We start from the raw sequence: 21,899 nt of genomic DNA on the forward strand, positions 1-21,899 counted from the left end.
AGATGCAGGCAGGAGTCGGCCTACTTGTCCCGGACGTGATGCCTATATACATGATCATACCTAGATATTCTCATAACTATGCTCAATTTTGTCAATTGCTCAACAGTAATTCGTTCACCCACCGTAAAATACTTATGCTCTTGAGAGAAGCCACTAGTGAAACCTATGGCCCCCGGGTCTATCTTCATCATATTAATCTTCCAATACTTAGTTATTTACTTTTCTTTTATTTTACTTTGCATCTTTATCATAAAAATACCAAAAATATTATCTTATCATATCTATCAGATCTCACTCTCGTAAGTGGCCTGAAGGGATTGACAACCCCTTATTGCGTTGGTTGCGAGGAGTTATTTATTTTGTGCAGGTACTAGGGACGCGCGCGCAACCTCCTACTGGATTGATACCTTGGTTCTCAAAAACTGAGGGAAATACTTACGCTACTTTGCTGCATCATCCTTTCCTCTTCAAGGAAATCCAACGCAGTGCTCAAGAGGTAGCAATACACAACTATTTTGACCCAACCTTGGATATGGATGAGGTACTGGAGTTTGTTTCTCCTAGTCATTCTGAAATAGAATGGCTTGACGGACCACAAGAATAATAAGCATCGGTAACACAGATGCACAATTACTCCTGACTATCAATTGATAGACGATGGTCGGAATACAAATGAAGAGGGACAACTCAAGGGGACATCTATCTTTCTGAGTTGTAGATGCATAGATTAATATGTCAAACCAAGTTCAACAGTTTTCTTCCAGATAACCCATGCAGAAAGGTAGAATTGGCAGAATCACAATTATGAATGGAGAACTCCTCAAGAGTACTCTGATTGTGATCTTTTGATCCAACAAACTTCTGCCGTAAGTGGCATCACCGTAGGTGACCTAAAACGACGGCGGCATCCTCAAATGCGGCGGCCGGAGTTCGGCGATGATGCAACCATTGCTATGGTGCACGGCAGGAGCAACGGGTGGCTTCTATGTGCTTCTAAGGAGCTGCACTAAGCACGGAGACATGCTCGGCTTCGAGCCTAAGTGGATGCGGCGACGGTAGTGACATGGCCGGCGGGCGGAAGCTTTCGGCTCCTGGAAGAGCACGGCTAGAGAGAGCAAATGAGCGCGGGAAGAGAGGGGTTCGGTCCGTGAGCTCACAGCGGAGACGATGGGATGGTCAGCGTGCTCGGGCAAGGCCTGGGGGCGACGAGACGTTGCCAGCGATCTCGGGCGCTGGAGGTTGAAGACGACGGCGATGGCGGCGTTGCAGGGTCTCCCACGGTCATGTGCTTTAGCGTGCGGCTCCACAGCGTCGAGGCGGAGCTAGGGGACCGGACGGCGAGGCGAGGCGTGCGCGGTGGCTGTGGTGGAGCTCGTCGGTGTGCTGCGAGGCGCTCGGTGGTTGCGCGCACGAGGGACAGAGAAGGGGGAGGCGACCAGAGAGAAGGGGAAATGGAAGAGGGGAAGCTGGGCGTCTCCGTGGCACGTCTGGAGGGGTCGGGGCTGCGCGGCTGAAGCAGGAGGTGGCAAGGCATCATCGGCGCGCACGCCACGCACCTGTCTGTCCTCCTGGCAGGAGGAACAAGACCACTCAGCCCCTGGTGGGCTGGGCCTCTTCTGCCAGGTAAGGCCCAGGCGAGGTTTCTGTCTTTTCTTAGTTTCTGTTATGTTTTCTATTATTCTGTAAGCTTTATGGATTTATGAAAAATACCAAAACAATATCAAAAATCATGAAACTTCTCATGCCCACTGTTTGGAATATTTCCAACAATAAACATTTTAGTTTATGATTATTTAGACATTTAAAATATTTTATAGTATTTAAATGCCCAAATGCAAATAGAGTATGATTTAATCCAATGATCTTATGCTATCCTAGAAAATTGTGCACCATTTTTGTCGGAGGTTTTAGACCAAGGCAAAGATGATGAACATTTTAGAAGGGCATTTCAGGTTCATTGAAAGAATTTTAGTAAACCCTAGTTGGTTTAAGTGGTGATGGGGTTTTTGTCATCCCCATTTCGACTTTCTAGGAGATGTAAACATGATGCACACATGAAGGGCTAGCCTAGTGCATACCAGAACTAGGGATGTGACACCATCGTCCGGTCTGGAACACCAGATCCTAGGGTTTCCCCCAGAGCAATACGAGTGGGTCGACGGTAGTCACATGACGATGCCTTCATCAAGGTAACGACGTGGAACACCGCCATCGCCCGCCGTCGGCTCGGTTTTCACCGGCAACTACGTCTCCCCGACTCGCAGCTGGTGCCAGATGACAGATCCCGAGATCCGAACACCCAACCTCAGGTCGACCACCTCTGACGGAAGAGATGACCACCACCGACGGCTGCACCAGTCAGAACAGATCTGATCAGAGGTGCCGCCGACGAGACCACCAGGCCCTCCACGCCGACATCGCCGATCTGAAGGCAGCATGCACGCCACCGCAGCCAAGCCGGTCGCCGCCGCCCGAAGGGCCATCCACAGCGCCCGCAGCCCTAGCCTCCGTCATGCCAAGCCATCATCGTCCGAGGACGGGCCGGCCTCTCGCCGCCTGCAGCCATCCGCCGCGCCGCAGATCCCAGATCGGTCGCGCCACCACACGCCTTGGGGTCCGCCCCACCCCGGGGATGCGCGAGAGAGGAGATCCCCCGCCACCGCCGTCGGCCACTGGGCTTAGCCGGGCGGCGATGGAGGGAGAGGAGGGAGTTTGCGGCGGTGGCGGCTAGGTTTCTGGCCGCCCGAGTCGCCCTAGGGGGAGGACGACGCGGGCTGTAATTGATCTGTTGCCACTCAATACTTTGCACTTTGATTTGTTGCCCTCTATCAAGTGGGTCCCATGTAAAATGACTAGAGTACCCCCGCCCTACATATTGATTATCCCCATCCTCTCGCCCGCAACGACGGCAGAGACGGCGGCGGCACTCGCCATCCCCGGCCAAGCCCTGTTCTGCCTCCTCCCTCCCTCGATCCGTGCCATGGCCGCCGCCCAGAACCGTGAGTCATGACCAAACAGGCACTGGGCGGGCACCGGAGGGAGCGCACGCTGGCCCGGGGCGGTGCTTCAGCGACCGGAGCGCGCCCGTCAGCCGCGCTGGCGCGAGTGGATCCGGCGGCCATTGTCATGCGCACATCCACTTCCTCGTCGCTGACAAGGCGACGATGGAAAGAGCTGCTACTGCCGCCGCACTCGACCACGTTGATGCTCCTCTGCTTCTTCTCCATGAACTATGGCGCCGCGTCCCTGTCCACTCTGTCAAAGACAAGCAGCAGCAGCAGCAGCAGCACGCCGCAACTCGATGTACGTACACGCTACACATACACAAGCTAGCCAAGGTAAGCTATTGATTGATTCTTTGGAAGACAAGCGCCAAAGCTGCTTAATTGATTCTCGCGAGTAATGCAACACTCAGGCAACACACGCGGAAACAGATCGATTCCGCCGAGACACGTACGCACGTGAAAAGAGATCGATTCAAGCTACAAATCCGCTATGGAGAGGCAGCGGTGACGACCGTGAGCAGCCGACGGCGGGGAGCAACAGCACGGGGTGGGGAGCAGCACGACCCACGTCACCGACCGCATCTGGTATTCCGGCGGCGCGGCCACTGAAGACTAGAGGAGAGCGGCGCGAGGAGGTCGCCATCAGCAGAGGGCGCCAGTGTACTAGTTCATCGGCTTTTTGAGAATCGGCTGACACTGGTGAAACTAGCACAAAGGCTATTTTGGTCCACTGATTTATGTACACATTGTGTCAATCGTTTAGAAGTATTGTTTTTGTGTGTAAAAGTGGCAAAAGATCAAAGTTCAAAGTAAAAAGTCGCAGCAGATCAATTTTTTTTTTAGGATCAATGCCGCTTTATTAATTAAACGTAGCTGGGGATCTTATCAGAGAGAACCTGGATAATAGACTCCGGTGGACCAACCCACCAAACATTACAAACTTCATCACCTAATCCTATTTTGGCTAATTTATCCGCGGCACCGTTTGCTTCTCGCTTTGTCCATGTAACCTTCACCTGCAGAAACTGGTTAAGCATCTGCTTAATCTCTTCAACACTCGGCCCCAAGATGGAGAGGTCTTGTTCAGACTTGTTGATCGCCGCGACGACTCCCAGGCAATCCAGCTCGACATGAAGATTCTGCACGTTAGCCTCACTAGCCAGCTGAATAGCACGTTTACAGGCTTCCACCTCCACCATCTCGGCACTGGGGGCCCGATCGACGAAAGAGCAAGCAGCAGCTCGAAAGCCACCATGATGATCTCTGAGCACTACCCCCGCACCACCCTTGCCTCTGTCCTTGGAGAACGCTCCGTCAGCATTGGCTTTGATCCATCCCTCCTCCGGCGCCTCCCATTTTCTTCTCGCACCCGTTTCCCGGACCGGCGAGGGTTTATGATGGATGTTTCGCCATTCTTCAGTCAACCGCACCACCCGCTCCATTATTCCATGTGGTTCTTCGATCCGTTTTCCATCCCGGGCTTCATTGCGAGCTAGCCACAGCGCATAGACCGACTGGACCATCATCGACCTTTCCTCCTCTTCTGCTTGCTGGAACCACTCCAGGAGCCATGTTGCAACTGCACTCTGGGAACCAAGCTGACACGGTGGGATCGCCACCGCAATTACCTTCTCCGAATGCAGTCTTTTCCAGTAGAGTACCGAATGGGGACAGCCCCAAAATCTATGATAGATTGTTTCTTCTCGACCACATGCCGTACAAAAAACTCCCGCCTTGATCTTCCTCCTCCGCGGTTCATGCCCAACGGCTAAACCATTGCGAAGCAGGCGCCACATGTGGATCTTTGCTTTCCCCGGAGCTGAAGTGTCCCACATCGCCATCCAGCTCTTATGCTGGTTCACAGATGACGATGACTCCTGTCGTCCCGTCCGCGCTCGGTTCATTGATACACGCAGGTGATATGCCGAGCGAACCGTGAAGTAACCATCTTTAGTGAAGTTCCAAGCCAAGTGATCATCCGCACCTGGTCCTCCAACGACAATTTGCTTGATGTCTTCAACGTCCTCCTGTGAGAACATCCTCTCCAGCAGCTGCTCGTTCCAACTCGTACCCCCTTGGTTTAGCAAGTGGCAGACCTTCGTGACCCCCATGACATACTCAGCACCCAGTGGTGATAAGCTGCCCTTTCTCGGTATCCACTAATCATGGTGGATGTTAATCTTGGTGCCATCTCCCACTCGCCACACTAGCCCTGCTCGAAGAAGATCTCTCCCATGAAGAATACTTCTGAATGTGTATGATCCACCATCAGGACATGTTGCATTCATAATGTCGCCATCTTTGAAATATCTGGCCTTCAACACACGCGCACAGAGCGAGGAGGGAACCCGCAAGATCCTCCACGCCTGCTTGGCCAATAACGCCTGGTTAAACGCCTCGGCGTCCCTAAAACCCATGCCTCCTTCCTTCTTTGCAGCACACATTTTATCCCACGCAATCCAATGCACTTTGCGCTCACCATTCACTGCCCCCCACCAGAATTTCGCGAGATAGATGTCAGGTTCCGGCACATCTTCTTTGTGAGGAGAAAACAGCTCATAGTAAATGCAGGAGTAGCTTGCAGCCCAGATTTCACAAGAACTTCCCTTGCTTTTTTTGAGAGGCCTTGCCCCTTCCAACCCGTAACCTTCTTTTTTGAGCTTTCAACCACATATTGGAAAGACCCATCCTTAGCTCTCCCCACCACCGTTGGGAGACCCAAATACCTCTCACTCAACGCCTCTATTTCAATCCCGATCGATGCCTTGAGGGCCTCTTTTTGATCCTGCTGACACCCCTTCCCAAAGAAAATGGAGGATTTATGTAAGTTTACCTTCTGTCCTGACGCTTGTTCATATATACCCAATATATCCTTCAGAGCTAGAAAGTTGTCAACACAACCTTGAAGAAAGATAATACTGTCATCAGCGAACAGAAGATGAGTCACTTGGGGGCCAGTGCTCCCAAAAGACACACCCTTTATAAGATTATCCTCTTGGGCCTTTTTCAGTAACACAGAAAAACCTTCCACGCAGAACAGGAATAGATATGGGGACAAAGGGTCTCCTTGCCGTAATCCTCGGGATGGGGTAAACATTCTGGACAGCCCACCGTTAAGCTTGACAACAAAATTTGCCGACGTTACACACCTCATGATCATGGCTACCCATGCATTGTCAAACCCAAACTTGAGGAGCATTTGCTCTAGGAACACCCATTCCACTCTATCGTAGGCTTTCATCATATCCAACTTGACTACACAAAGTGGTTTCTTCCTCTTTCTCTTTCTTATGGCATGCACACACTCATAGGCCACAAAAACATTATCTGTGATTAGTCGGCCCGAGACAAAAGCACTTTGTTCCTCCGAGATAAGTATCGGCAAAATAGCTTTTAACCTGTTAGCTAGCACCTTAGAGGCAATTTTATACAAAACATTACAGAGGCTGATTGGGCGAAATTGCGAAAGCAACTCCGGTGAGTTAACTTTCGGGATCATAACAATCACCATCGCATTAAAAGCCTCCGGAGCTACTACTCCAGCAAGAAAATCACGCACCACCATGCACACTTCTTCCTTTACAAGCGACCAGTGTCGTTGATAAAAGAGGGCTGGCAGCCCATCAGGGCCCGGTGCCTTTGTTGGCCCCATCTGGAACAGCGCATGCTCTATCTCCTCGTCAGTGACCGGTGTCACAAGTCTCTGGTTCATGTTCTTAGAAATGATGCTAGGAATATTCTGAAGTAATGCTTGGGCACCCACCGACCCCTCAGATGTAAACAACACTTCATAGAATTTTGCTGCCATCTCTCTCATCTCTTCATTCACCATGCACTTTGACCCATCATCTCGAAGCAACGCTCGAACTGTATTTTTCCGCTTTCTATGCGAGGCCCTTCCCTGAAAATACTTCGTATTCATATCACCCGCCGCTAGCCAGTCCACTCGCGACCGCTGTCGTTGCATCACTTCTTCCCACGCATATACCTCTCGCAACTGTTCTTCTATTTATCTCACTTCTGATTGGTAGCTTGTCCGTAGAGCTCGGAACTTTGCATCCTTTAACTGAACTTGCAGCTGCTTTATTTGGTTTCGTATCGATCCAAAAACTACTCTTCCCCACTCTTGCATACCTTTTGAAAGCGTAGACAGCCTGCTGCATGTAGCTGAAATACCCAACCCCCCTGTGTCCGCTGCATTCCATTTTTCAACGACCATTGACTCGTACCGCTCATGCCTTGTCCACGCTTCCTCGTACCTGAACTGCCTGGGGCCTCGATCATCCCGCTCTGAAGCCGTCTCCAGAACCTTGGCCACCAGCGCACAGTGATCCGATTCCTCCGTGATTATATGTTGGACATGTGTATCCGAAAACATTACCATGAACTCATTATTGCATGTGCCTCGGTCCAATCTAACTTGGATATTCTCATTTCCTTGTCTTCTGTTATCCCATGTATAGGGATACCCGGAGAAGCCGAGGTCAGCTAGGCCGCAGTCGGCCAAGCAATCACGAAAGTCTTCCATTTGGATGAAACTCCTCGGGTTACCACCTCGTTGCTCAGTTTGCAGTAAAGCCTCATTAAAGTCACCAAGGCACAGCCATGGTAACTCATCTTGTCTTCTCAGGTATCGAAGAGCGTCCCATGATTTCTTCCTATGCACCACATCGGGCTCACCGTAGAATCCAGTGATCCTACAGGTTTTGCCTTCCCAACCTACTTCCACATCCAGGAAATATTGGCACCAAGGTCGAACAGTGACTTGAAGATGCTCCCTCCACCACATCGCTAAACCCCCACTCAAACCTTGACAGTCAACCGCCACACCACTTCGGAAACCCAAACTCCACTTCAATTTCTCCATAGCCTTCGCCTTCTTTTTTGTCTCGCTTAAGAACACCACCGCTGGGTTGTAGGACCTAATCAGGTCTCGGAGTTCGCCCACTGTCGAGTCCAACCCCAGTCCTCGACAGTTCCAGGCCAAGATGTTCATTGGGACCGGCGGCCCTGCCTCACAGGGGCCGCCGATGCATCATGCTGCTCAGAGATATGGTCAAACACGGAAGACGTGTTTTTGCCTTGTGTCGCGAATGAAAGTATCATTACCAACTTGCCTCACGGAATCCCCCTTTACCACCCAATGTTGCTTCGGCCTTCGCTTCCTATCTCCAGTGCCATCATGAACCGGGCTCCTAGCTGCACTGTGTTCATCTTGCTCCGGCCTTGGCTTCCTCACATAGTAGCCCCTCCTCCTTTCCCTCTCTCTAGTGTGGCTAGAGCTTCCTCCCCCATAATGCTCTCTGGACGTATATGCTTTGTACTGCGACCTTAGCTCAGCCTGCTTGTTCATCTGACGGTGCCTCAGTTCATTGCGCATATTCTGCTCCCTTTTTTGCTCAAGCTCATCCCGCAGGTCCTTGCCCGTCGCCACCTTCGGCCCGTGCCGCTGTTTGTTGGGGCTGGACACTTCACCCTGGACACCATGCTCATTCCCGCCAGTGCGAGAATCAGCAGGTCTGTCAAACTCCCTATTAAGGTTGCGTTTTGTTGGGAGATCACGTACAGATCCCATCTTCCTGCTGCCCATATCCCCTTCACTTGATCTAACACTCCCATAGCTACTGGCACTGCTGGTTGGCCCTCTGTAGGATCCTTCCTTCCTCGCTCCCGATCTGCCCGGCGAAGCCCGTAGCCATTCGCCCCACTGTTGGTCCGACTCCACCGGGGGGACACAGCCTCCCTCATTGTGTACCAGCCGTCCACACTCGAAACAAAAGTGCGGAATCTTTTCGTAGGTGAAATCAAACCAAGTTTGTTCCAAGTCCTCCTCCGCTTTTTTAAGATAGAACCCCCGGGCCAACGGCTCATGCACTGATAATTTAGCTCTGAAACGCAGATTCGGACCCTTTGCAAATCCATCTTTCTCGACATCCACACGTACCACTCCACCCAACCAATTCCCAAGCGCCTCACCGAACTCCTTCGAACGCTTATTCAAAGGTAGATTGTCAGGACCCCGACTCAATGCCACATCGATCTAGCATGTAACACCTCATATCACTTTGCGGCCTCACGCACGGTATCCCCACGGGTGTCGCCTTACCTTTGCCCGGGACCGTTTGCGCCTTTTGGCACACGTATATGATGGTGTCGCTAGCATCCATATGATAAAGAGCCCGGGCTGACATGGCTAGTCGTAAACCCAAAGTGGCACTAACTTACAGGGACAGGCATCCATGACCCAGCATCGAACGTGTCGGTCATCAGCGAGTGAATCCAGGCTGTAGCACTGGGCTAACAGGACTCCGGTGAACCGGGCTGTAGCGGGCTAACAGGACTCCGGTATTCATCGCGTGACATTTCCCCGAAGGGACAGACACAGGATCGAAGAAGGACACATGCCGGCCATCCTAAGTGTTCCGGAGCAGCAGCAAGCTACCAGGGCTCAGTGGAAGCACTAGGAGACATTTCCCGGTAAGAGAGGCTACTAAGAATAAACAACTAGATAGTCAGATCCCACACATAGCAATACACATTACACGTACGCATAACATGCAAGTATGTGCTGTACAACATGGCATCACAGCATAACTCAACAATCATATAGATAGAGGCTCAGAAGAGCCATCATAGCATTTATTGCAAACAGGGGTCACAAAACCCATCATACAGAGCATACAAGCAACAAACGGAAGCATTACATGTCTGAGTACAGACATCTATAAATGAAAAAGGCTGAAAGCCTGACTATCTACAACGTCCGATCAAGATCGTAGCTGAGGTACTAGCTACTAGTCGAAGTCCACGAGAGCACTAATAAGACCGAAGTCTCCGCTGCAAAAACATAAATAAAGCAACATGAGTACAAAGGTACTCAGCAAGACTTACATCAGATCCTATCATACATGCATTTGTATCAAGAGGGTAATGTGGGGTTTAGTTGTAGCAAGCCAGCTTTGACTCTGTGGCTATCCTGTTCTACGACTACCAGAAAATCTTGAGGTGAGACAACGTACACGAGTCCACTAATCACCACACAATACACTACTATGGATTCATCCCCGTCTCCCTACGAGAAGGCCATCCATAGCACTCACACTTGTCTTGAGCATTTTAGGGTATCCACTTCAAGTTGTCTATGTACCATGTAAGCATCCAAGAAGTCCATAACCGCGGACCCGGCTATTCGAATAGATCATGTTAACCCTGCAGGGGTGTACTTCTTCACACACGCTCTCGCCACTTACCGCCATGTACACGTCATGTATCTCGGCAACCTTCAAGCGGAAGCCTGGCGAGGGTGTCGGCCACGACCTGACTAACCACACAAGACTCTAGCCCAGGTTTATCGCCTATTAGGGTTCCATCCGCAAGGAGATCCGGCCGGGGTGTCGCTCACGGCCCCAAACGATGTGTGCAGGGTTCCCGAGCCCACCATCCGGGTGCCACTCGGTACACCAGGCCACATGTGCCTAGTCTGTCCCAAGCCCACCTGGCCGGGTGCCACTTGGTAGACTACTAACACTACCTACAAACACCAGAAACTAGTTGCGACTCCTGGACAGAGATCAAGTTGGTTAATAAGTCGAGAGAGTCAATTAAGGATCCCAATGTGTGGTAGTATCGAGTCATTGGACAACATACATAGAACTCAGTGCTTAAGGACGGCTCCAGTGAGACAACCCACCATGTACTCCTACATGGCCTCTCACCGCTACCTTTACCAAATCGTGTTCACACACTTAACTCTCAGCACCAGAACATATCGTAACACTCCAATTCACTCCCAATGAATCAGACCCGACACAACTCTAAGCAATAGCAGGCATAGCATGGTAGGAACACAACAATGGCTTCAATCAACTCCTACACATGCTAGTGGGTTTCAACTATTTACTGTGACAATGACAGGTCATGCAGAGGAATGGGTTCAACTACCGCAGCACAAAGTAGCAGAAGAATCGTTGTTGTCCTAATGCAATAACTGAGAGCAGGAGCGAGAGAGTAGGATTTTATCGGAATGAACAAGGGGGTTTGCTTGCCTGGTAGATCAACAAGGGAGGCACTGCTTCATAGACAGGCACTCTGGAACGGACTCCGGAGTAGGACCTATCGAGAGGGAACGGTGCCAACAATCAAAACACAAGCATATGCAACACAATGATGCATGAACATGGCATGAAGATGTGATGCTGATTGTGCTAATGCAACTAGTACTCATTTGGTTTGAAGTCCATTTGAACCAAAGCTCAAATGCAATTCTAAATTTAGTCTCTTATATATGCCATAATGTGTTTTCACCTATACAGCAAGTATAAGTTGGTTTGTCATGCATGAAACTAGTACAGATGGAAAGATTGCATTTTTCTGATAATTTTTCATATATAAATCATTTCAATCTGAGCTACGGTTGAATTGATATGAATTTTTGAAGTTTAAAACAATTTCCGGAATTTCCTGATTTAATTTAAATCCAGAAATCATATTATTGCGTCAGCATGACGTCAGCACGACGTCAGCGGTCAACTGCGGCTGACTGGGGTCAAACCTGACGTGTGGGGTCCACACGTCAGTGACAGGGGGTTAAACAGGGTTAGATTAACTTAATTAACAGATTAGGGGGTCGGGCCCACTGGTCAGTGTTAGTGGCTAATTAGGTTTAGTTATTTTTTAACTAAAATTAGCAGGGCCTGGCCCCACTAGTCAGCGACCCTGGGGGGGTCAAATCCCAGGTCAAACAAGTCAAACCCGCCGGCGGTTAGTCGCCGGCGAGGCCTGAACGCGACGGAGGGCTGCGGAATCGTCGCTCCGGCGACCAATCGCGCGGCGGAGAGCACCTATGCGAAGCCCAGGCTTGCACGCATCCTGTGGCGCCCTCTGTTTCACCGGAGACGGTCTATATCGCCGGCGGCGACCACTTGGGCGGCGACCGGAGTTCGGGATAGCGCGGGCGTGGGGCTGCAGCTCGCGTTCGAGCGAACGGAGGGCACAGGCGGTAGCTACGAGGCAGCAGGAGCACATCGAGCTACTACGCGAGGCGGAGGTGCTCGGGGGCACGGAGCTCGCTGGCCATGGCGGACGGCGGCTTCGGGCGCTCGCGGGGCAGCGGCTACAGGGCACGCGCGAGAGAGAGAGGTGAGGGGAAAGGAAGAGGGGCTCACGGCGGACTCGCAGAGTAGGCCGGTGTGCTCGGGGACGTCCTGCGTCCGGCAAATCGACGGCGATGGCGGCGAGGTCGATCTCCGGCGTCGGTGGTGAAGAAGACAACGGCGTCGGCGATGGAGCGCGTCCGGAGGTGCGTGGCTTGACGAGGAGGTAGAGGGGGTCGTGGCGGAGCTGGGAAGCGTGTCGGGGAGGCGAGGGGAGGCCGGTGGCCACGACAACGGCGAGCGGCGGCGGCGATGGCGCTCGGGTGTGCGAGGGAGAGAGCAGGGGGAGAGGAGGAGGGCGAGGGAGAGTGCGAGAGAGGTCGGGGTGGCTGCGTGGCGTCTCCGGGGCATCCAGACGAGGAGGGGAGAGGGCAGGCAGGCAGAGAGGGAGGTGGCGTGGCGCGGTGGCGCGCGCGCGCGCCGGGCACGCTCCCATCCCTCTGTCGGGGAGGAAGACGACAGAGGGGGGCCAGTGGGCTGGGCCGGCGCTGGCTACTGGGCCGGCCAGGCCGCACAGGGAGGAGGCCCAGGTAAGTTTCTCCTCTTTTTCTGTTTTCTAATTTTTTTGACATTTGTTTTGATTTAATTAAAATATTAAATCATTTTATTACCTTATGCCAATTTTTGCAGGAGCTAACTATATTAATCCAAAGCTCCTCAGCAGGTGGCATAATTTTTGGACCATATTTTATATATATAACAATATATATCCAAGGCAAATAATTATCGGATTAATCCAAATGGCCAAAATTAAATACCTATGAGCTCTTAAAATATTGGTTTGATTTTTATCTCTGTCCAATATTTTCAGAGAGCAACATGAGCATTTTCTTGGACCCTTTTGGAGAAATTTTTATTTGGGTCATTTTCAAAAATGATTCTGAGGGTTCCACCAATCCTCATTTGAAATTTAAATGAATTTTAAACATGATGCACAAATGACTAGCTAGTCTAGGTCATACCAGACTAGGGATGTGACAACTCGCCCCCACTTGAAAAAATCTCGTCCCGAGATTCAGGGGTCGACGGAAAGAAAGCGGGGTACTCCAGTCGAAGACGATCTTCTCGCTCCCAAGTAGCTTCTCTCTCGGAATGACGAGACCACTAAACTTTGAGAAACTTGATGTTCTGACGTCGGGTAACACGCTCGGCTTGATCAAGAATGCGAACCGGGTACTCTCGGTAGGTGAGGTTATCTTGGAGATCAAGCGTTTCGTGGTCCACTCCGCGGATAGGATCCGAGAAGCAACGCTTGAGTTGAGAGACGTGGAAGACATCATGAACTCGAGAAAGATGTGGGGGTAGTTCCAATTGGTAGGCAACTTCTCCTCGTTTAGCGAGAATACGAAAAGGACCAATGTAACGAGGAGCCAACTTGCCCTTGATACCGAAACGATGGGTACCCTTCAAAGGAGTAACCCGAAGGTAAGCTCGGTCGCCAATTTCATAAGTCATATCCTTATGATGACGATCATACTGACTTTTTTGACGAGACTGGGCTGTTTTCAAATTCTCACGAATGATGCGAACTTGCTCTTCTGCCTCCTGGATCATGTCCGGTCCAAAGAATTGTCTTTCACCGGTTTCTGACCAGTTCAAAGGTGTTCGACATCTTCGTCCATAGAGAACCTCAAAAGGAGCTTTCTTGAGGCTGGATTGATAGCTATTGTTATAAGCAAACTCGGCAAAAGGAAGACATTTCTCCCAATCCATACCGAATGAGATAACGCAAGCTCTAAGCATGTCTTCGAGAATTTGATTGACCCGTTCCACCTGACCACTCGACTGAGGGTGGAAAGCAGTACTGAAGGAAAGATGGGTTCCCATGGCAGTTTGGAAACTCTCCCAGAAATGAGAAGTGAAAAGACTGCCACGGTCTAAATTGATCTCTAGTGGAACACCATGGAGTGATACTATTCGAGAAATGTATAAGTCAGCAAGCTGACTAGCAGTGATACTCTCTCGAACAGGAAGGAAGTGAGCCACTTTGGAAAGACGATCAACGACTACGAAGATAGCGTTATTCCCTCTCTTGGTCCTGGGAAAGCCGGTGATGAAGTCCATACCAACTTTATCCCATTTCCATTCAGGAATAGCTAAAGGCTGAAGGGTGCCAGCAGGTCTCTGATGTTCTGCCTTAACGCGACGACAAACGTCACATTTAGCAATGAACTCAGCGATTTTTCTCTTCATCCTAGTCCACCAGAACCTCTGGCGTAGATCCTGATACATCTTAGTACTACCGGGATGAATCGTGAGAGGAGATTCATGCGCCTCCTTAAGAACCAATTGTCGCAGATGTTGATTCTTGGGAACCACCAAGCGATTCTCAAAGAAAACAACACCACGATCATCCATAGAGAACCATCCACCAACTCCCTTCTTAATGTTATCCTTGATTCGAGAAATACCCGTATCATATTGCTGGCTAGTTATGATCTGATCCTCAAGAGTAGGTTTTGCCACCAAGGTAGAAAGGAATCCGTGAGGAGCAATGTGAAGGTTAAGCTTACAGAATTCCTCATGGAGAAGTGGTTGGCCTTGCTGCAACATGAGATTGTTGCAATAGGATTTACGGCTTAGAGCATCAGCCATGACATTGGCTTTGCCTGGGGTGTAGGTAATCCCTAGATCATAATCTGTGATTAACTCCAACCAACGTCTTTGCCTAAGGTTCAGATTCGGTTGGGTGAAGATATACTTGAGACTCTGGTGATCGGTGTAGATCTCGCAACGTTTACCAAGAAGGTAATGTCGCCAGGTCTTGAGTGCATAGACTACGGCTGCAAGCTCTAGATCATGCGTAGGATAATTCTCCTCATGTGGATGCAACTGTCGAGATGCATAGGCAATCACATGACGATCCTGCATAAGAATGCAACCTAGTCCCTATCATGAGGCGTCGCAGTAGATAATAAAGTCTTTAGTGAAATCCGGTGGCACAAGTATGGGAGCAGAGGTCAGGCGCCTTTTCAGTTCCTGAAAACTGTGTTCACACTGTGGGGACCACTCAAACTTTTTATCTTTCTTGAGAAGTTCCGTGAGGGGTTTGGCTACTTTGGAGAAGTTTTCAACAAAGCGGCGACAATAGCTGGCTAGACCAAGGAAACTCCTAACTTGTTTAACGGTCTCAGGTGGAGTCCAATCGAGAACGGCTTGAACTCTCACGGGATTGACAGCAATGCCCTTACCAGAGATTACGTGGCCTAGGTAGGTCACTTCTGGCAACCAAAATTCACACTTGGAGAACTTGGCATAAAGGCGGTGCTCTCTGAGTTTTTCTAACACAAGTCTAAGATGTTCGGCATGCTCTTCCTCGTTTTTCGAGTAAATAAGAATATCATCGAGGTAAACCACGACGAACTTATCTAAGTACTCCATGAAGATCGAGTTCATCAAGCGGGAGAATGTGGCTGGGGCGTTGGTTAGGCCAAAGGACATGACGGTGTACTCGTACTGGCCATAACGAGTGACAAAAGCTGTCTTGGGAATGTCCCCTTTCTGATCTTAATTTGGTGGTATCCTAACCTTAAATCCATCTTGGAGAAGACTGAGGATCCAATGAGCTGATCATACAGATCGTTGATCCTGGGGAGCGGATACTTGTTCTTTATCGGGACCAAATTAACGGGACGATAATCTACAACCATCCGGTCTGTACCATCCTTCTTCTTGACGAAGAGGACGGGGCAAGCCCAAGGAGAAGAACTAGGACGGATGAAACCCTTTTGCAAGGACTCATCGAGTTGTTTCTTAAGCTCGGCTAGTTCTAAGGGTGCCATCTTGTAAGGTCTTCTGGAGATTGGAGCAGTTCCTGGGATAAGATCTATGACGAACTCTACATCTCTGTCAGGTGGAACACCTGGCAGTTCCTCTGGAAAGACATCCGGAAAGTCACGGACTACCAGGATATCTTCAAGGTCTGGAAGAGGGCTGTCATTAAGAGAATAGAGCTGACGCTTTGCAACTCTAGTGGAGACAGTGACTATCTTGCCAGATGGGTGTGTAAGCTGAACAGATCTTGTGTAACAATCAATCTTGGCATGATGAGCTGTCATCCAGTCCATACCCAAGATGATGTTAATATCTGAGGACTTGAGGGCTACCAGTGATGCAAGGAATACGAGTCTGTCAACAAGGATTTCATTACCATAGCTGATTCTGGTGGTCTGCCATCTAGACCCTGGGGTTTGGATTTCAAGCGGAGTTGGCATATCACAAAATGACATGTCGTGCAAACGAGCATAGCCTTCAGAAATGAAGGAGTGAGATGCTCCAGTATCGAATAGAACTGATGCTGGGTGACAATTGACAAGGAGTGTACCAAGAACGACATCCGGATCATCATGAGCATCTTTAGCTGAGACGTGATGCACACGTCCACGTTCAGTGTGAACTGGCTTGGCTTTGATCGTCTTACTCGGCGGCTTAACACAGCCAACAGTCTTCTCGGGCTGGGGTGGAGCATAACTAGTCTGAGAGCAGTCACGTGCATAGTGTCCTGGCTTCCCGCATGTGAAGCAAGTCCCTGAGGTTGGACGTGGACCCGCAGTGACAAGCGGTCTACCAGTAGGCATGGCTGAAACATACAACTGAGCTGGGGAAGGCACCACATGAGATGACCTCGGTGTATAACCGGAAGGAAGAGCGGAGTTTGGAACCCAAATCCGGCGCTTCTAGGAACTAGAGCCAGAGGAAGATCCCAAATCACGGGTGTGCTTACGAGACTCCTCGTAAGTGAGCTGAGCTGTCTCTGCATTAATGGCTTTGTTCACAAGAGCTTGGAATGTATCACAATGATGCAGGTGGAGATCACGACGCAACTTGGGATTGAGACCCTTTCGGAACCTAGCCTGCTTCTTGGCGTCCGTGGACACTTCTTCTGTGGCATAACAGGCGAGGTTCTCGAACTCTCTGCTGTAAGCATCAACAGCCATCTTATTCTGGGTGAGACTACAGAACTCTTCTCTCTTGCGATCGATGAGGGCTTCAGGAATGAGATGCTCGCGAAAAGCATCAGTGAAATCCTTCCAGGTAGGAATCTGGCCAGCTGGAAGCAAAGCCTCATAGTTCTGCCACCAAAGACTAGCAAGACCTTCCAGGTGGTATGTGGCATAGGTGACCTTGTCATCTTCAGCTACGCTCGCGGAATGCAGCTTATGAGTGATGCTACGGAGCCAGTCATCTGCATCGAGTGGCTCGATGGAATGATGAAAGGTAGGTGGGTGCAAACGAATGAAGTCATGAATGGTCACAGACTTATTGGACTGAGGTGCGGTGTTCTTGTCGATACGTGCCAACAAACGGTTAGACTCACGCTTGTTCCTCTCCATCTCTAACATGAACTCTGTCAACGAAGGCGGATCAGGAGGATCCTCATCCCCACCATATCCATGGTTCTGGCTACGAATAATAGAACTTGATGACATCCTGAGAAACGAAACCAGGGACGGAGTCAGCATCAACTATAGACTGTAGAATGTAGGACAAGGAATTAGTATCTCTCGAACTCCTAGGAAAATTCCGGCAGCATAACGGCAGTAAAATGCTCAGAATGAGACATCCTGCTAAAAATGGGGTGGTAACATACTCATCATTACTCAAGGTTCTGAGATCATACTAAACAGACTACACCGGAATTACTCGAAAACTGGGGTATGACTCTGATCAACCAATCCTATGGGACTACGGAGTAGTAACACGTGATCCTGATAGACGGAAGAGAAAGCCTAGTTCCTTAATCCCGTTGGAAAGATAGGATGACTCAGATCAGAAGGCCATGAGGTATAAGAAGTAAAAAGAGCCTTACGTTCCTTCCCACAATCAATTCCCTTACATAACTAAAGAATTTCTAGACTCAACTTCGACCAGTTTGGCTTGGTAATCCTACAGGAAGTCAGGCTCTGATACCAGCGCTGTCAGGACCCCGACTCAATGCCACATCGATCTAGCATGTAACACCTCATATCACTTTGCGGCCTCACGCACGGTATCCCCGCGGGTGTCGCCTTACCTTTGCCCGGGACCGTTTGCGCCTTTTGGCACACGTATATGATGGTGTCGCTAGCATCCATATGATAAAGAGCCCGGGCTGACATGGCTAGTCGTAAACCCAAAGTGGCACTAACTTACAGGGACAGGCATCCATGACCCAGCATCGAACGTGTCGGTCATCAGCGAGTGAATCCAGGCTGTAGCACTGGGCTAACAGGACTCCGGTGAACTGGGCTGTAGCGGGCTAACAGGACTCCGGTATTCATCGCGTGACATTTCCCCAAAGGGACAGACACAGGATCGAAGAAGGACACATGCCGGCCAGCCTAAGTGTTCCGGAGCAGCAGCAAGCTACCAGGGCTCAGTGGAAGCACTAGGAGACATTTCCCGGTAAGAGAGGCTACAAAGAATAAACAACTAGATAGTCAGATCCCACACATAGCAATACACATTACACGTACGCATAACATGCAAGTATGTGCTATACAACATGGCATCACAGCATAACTCAACAATCATATAGATAGAGGCTCAGAAGAGCCATCATAGCATTTATTGCAAACAGGGGTCACAAAACCCATCATACAGAGCATACAAGCAACAAACGGAAGCATTACATGTCTGAGTACAGACATCTATAAATGAAAAAGGCTGAAAGCCTGACTATCTACAACGTCCGATCAAGATCGTAGCTGAGGTACTAGCTACTAGTCGAAGTCCACGAGAGCACTAATAAGACCGAAGTCTCCGCTGCAAAAACATAAATAAAGCAACATGAGTACAAAGGTACTCAGCAAGACTTACATCAGATCCTATCATACATGCATTTGTATCAAGAGGGTAATGTGGGGTTTAGTTGTAGCAAGCCAGCTTTGACTCTGTGGCTATCCTGTTCTACGACTACCAGAAAATCTTGAGGTGAGACAACGTACACGAGTCCACTAATCACCACACAATACACTACTATGGATTCATCCCCGTCTCCCTACGAGAAGGCCATCCATAGCACTCACACTTGTCTTGAGCATTTTAGGGTATCCACTTCAAGTTGTCTATGTACCATGTAAGCATCCAAGAAGTCCATAACCGCGGACCCGGCTATTCGAATAGATCATGTTAACCCTGCAGGGGTGTACTTCTTCACACACGCTCTCGCCACTTACCGCCATGTACACGTCATGTATCTCGGCAACCTTCAAGCGGAAGCCTGGCGAGGGTGTCGGCCACGACCTGACTAACCACACAAGACTCTAGCCCAGGTTTATCGCCTATTCGGGTTCCATCCGCAAGGAGATCCGGCCGGGGTGTCGCTCACGGCCCCAAACGATGTGTGCAGGGTTCCCGAGCCCACCATACGGGTGCCACTCGGTACACCAGGCCACATGTGCCTAGTCTGTCCCAAGCCCACCTGGCCGGGTGCCACTTGGTAGACTACTAACACTACCTACAAACACCAGAAACTAGTTGCGACTCCTGGACAGAGATCAAGTTGGTTAATAAGTCGAGAGAGTCAATTAAGGATCCCAATGTGTGGTAGTATCGAGTCATTGGACAACATACATAGAACTCAGTGCTTAAGGACGGCTCCAGTGAGACAACCCACCATGTACTCCTACATGGCCTCTCACCGCTACCTTTACCAAATCGTGTTCACACACTTAACTCTCAGCACCAGAACATATCATAACACTCCAATTCACTCCCAATGAATCAGACATGACACAACTCTAAGCAATAGCAGGCATAGCATGGTAGGAACACAACAATGGCTTCAATCAACTCCTACACATGCTAGTGGGTTTCAACTATTTACTGTGACAATGACAGGTCATGCAGAGGAATGGGTTCAACTACCGCAGCACAAAGTAGCAGAAGAATCGTTGTTGTCCTAATGCAATAACTGAGAGCAGGAGCGAGAGAGTAGGATTTTATCGGAATGAACAAGGGGGTTTGCTTGCCTGGTAGATCAACAAGGGAGGCACTGCTTCATAGACAGGCACTCTGGAACGGACTCCGGAGTAGGACCTATCGAGAGGGAGCGGTGCCAACAATCAAAACACAAGCATATGCAACACAATGATGCATGAACATGGCATGAAGATGTGATGCTGATTGTGCTAATGCAACTAGTACTCATTTGGTTTGAAGTCCATTTGAACCAAAGCTCAAATGCAATTCTAAATTAAGTCTCTTATATATGCCATAATGTGTTTTCACCTATACAGCAAGTATAAGTTGGTTTGTCATGCATGAAACTAGTACAGATGGAAAGATTGCATTTTTCTGATAATTTTTCATATATAAATCATTTCAATCTGAGCTACGGTTGAATTGATATGAATTTTTGAAGTTTAAAACAATTTCTGGAATTTCCTGATTTAATTTAAATCCAGAAATCATATTATTGCGTCAGCATGACGTCAGCACGACGTCAGCGGTCAACTGCGGCTGACTGGGATCAAACCTGACGTGTGGGGTCCACACGTCAGTGACAGGGGGTTAAACAGGGTTAGATTAACTTAATTAACAGATTAGGGGGGTCGGGCCCACTGGTCAGTGTTAGTGGCTAATTAGGTTTAGTTATTTTTTAACTAAAATTAGCAGGGCCTGGCCCCACTAGTCAGCGACCCTGGGGGGTCAAATCCCAGGTCAAACAAGTCAAACCCGCCGGCGGTTAGTCGCCGGCGAGGCCTGAACGCGACGGAGGGCTGCGGAATCGTCGCTCCGGCGACCAATCGCGCGGCGGAGAGCACCTACGCGAAGCCCAGGCTCGCGCGCATCCTGTGGCGCCCTCTGTTTCACCGGAGACGGTCTATATCGCCGGCGGCGACCACTTGGGCGGCGACCGGAGTTCGGGATAGCGCGGGCGTGGGGCTGCAGCTCGCGTTCGAGCGAACGGAGGGCACAGGCGGTAGCTACGAGGCAGCAGGAGCACATCGAGCTACTACGCGAGGCGGAGGTGCTCGGGGGCACGGAGCTCGCCGGCCATGGCGGACGGCGGCTTCGGGCGCTCGCGGGGCAGCGGCTACAGGGCACGCGCGAGAGAGAGAGGTGAGGGGAAAGGAAGAGGGGCTCACGGCGGACTCGTAGAGCAGGCCGGTGTGCTCGGGGACGTCCTGCGTCCGGCGAATCGACGGCGATGGCGGCGAGGTCGATCTCCGGCGTCGGTGGTGAAGAAGACAATGGCGTCGGCGATGGAGCGCGTCCAGAGGTGCGTGGCTTGACGAGGAGGTAGAGGGGGTCGTGGCGGAGCTGGGAAGCGTGTCGGGGAGGCGAGGGGAGGCCAGTGGCCACGGCAACGGCGAGCGGCGGCGGCGATGGCGCTCGGGTGTGCGAGGGAGAGAGCAGGGGGAGAGGAGGAGGGCGAGGGAGAGTGCGAGAGAGGTCGGGGTGGCTGCGTGGCGTCTCCGGGGCATCCAGACGAGGAGGGGAGAGGGCAGGCAGGCAGAGAGGGAGGTGGCGTGGCGCGGTGGCGCGCGCGCGCCGGGCACGCTCCCATCCCTCTGTCGGGGAGGAAGACGACAGAGGGGGGCCAGTGGACTGGGCCGGCGCTGGCTGCTGGGCCGGCCAGGCCGCACAGGGAGGAGGCCCAGGTAAGTTTCTCCTCTTTTTCTGTTTTCTAATTTTTCTGACATTTGTTTTGATTTAATTAAAATATTAAATCATTTTATTACCTTATGCCAATTTTTGCAGGAGCTAACTATATTAATCCAAAGCTCCTCAGCGGGTGGCATAATGTTTGGACTAT

At 50.5% G+C, this 21,899-nt stretch overlaps 1 protein-coding gene across 1 annotated transcript; it reads left to right on the top strand.

Annotated features, from left to right (window-relative positions):
• The first annotated feature begins 2,906 nt into the window (after positions 1-2,906).
• Positions 2,907-3,828, top strand: LOC119332403. The gene is made up of 2 exons (XM_037605584.1): positions 2,907-3,338; positions 3,416-3,828. The coding sequence occupies exons 1-2, from the start codon at positions 3,165-3,167 to the stop codon at positions 3,686-3,688; spliced, it is 447 nt and encodes a 148-aa protein (XP_037461481.1). The 5' UTR covers positions 2,907-3,164; the 3' UTR covers positions 3,689-3,828.
• The last annotated feature ends 18,071 nt before the right edge of the window (positions 3,829-21,899 follow it).

This window comes from Triticum dicoccoides, chromosome 7A (genome assembly GCF_002162155.2).
Source record: "Triticum dicoccoides isolate Atlit2015 ecotype Zavitan chromosome 7A, WEW_v2.0, whole genome shotgun sequence".
NCBI lineage: Eukaryota > Viridiplantae > Streptophyta > Magnoliopsida > Poales > Poaceae > Triticum > Triticum dicoccoides.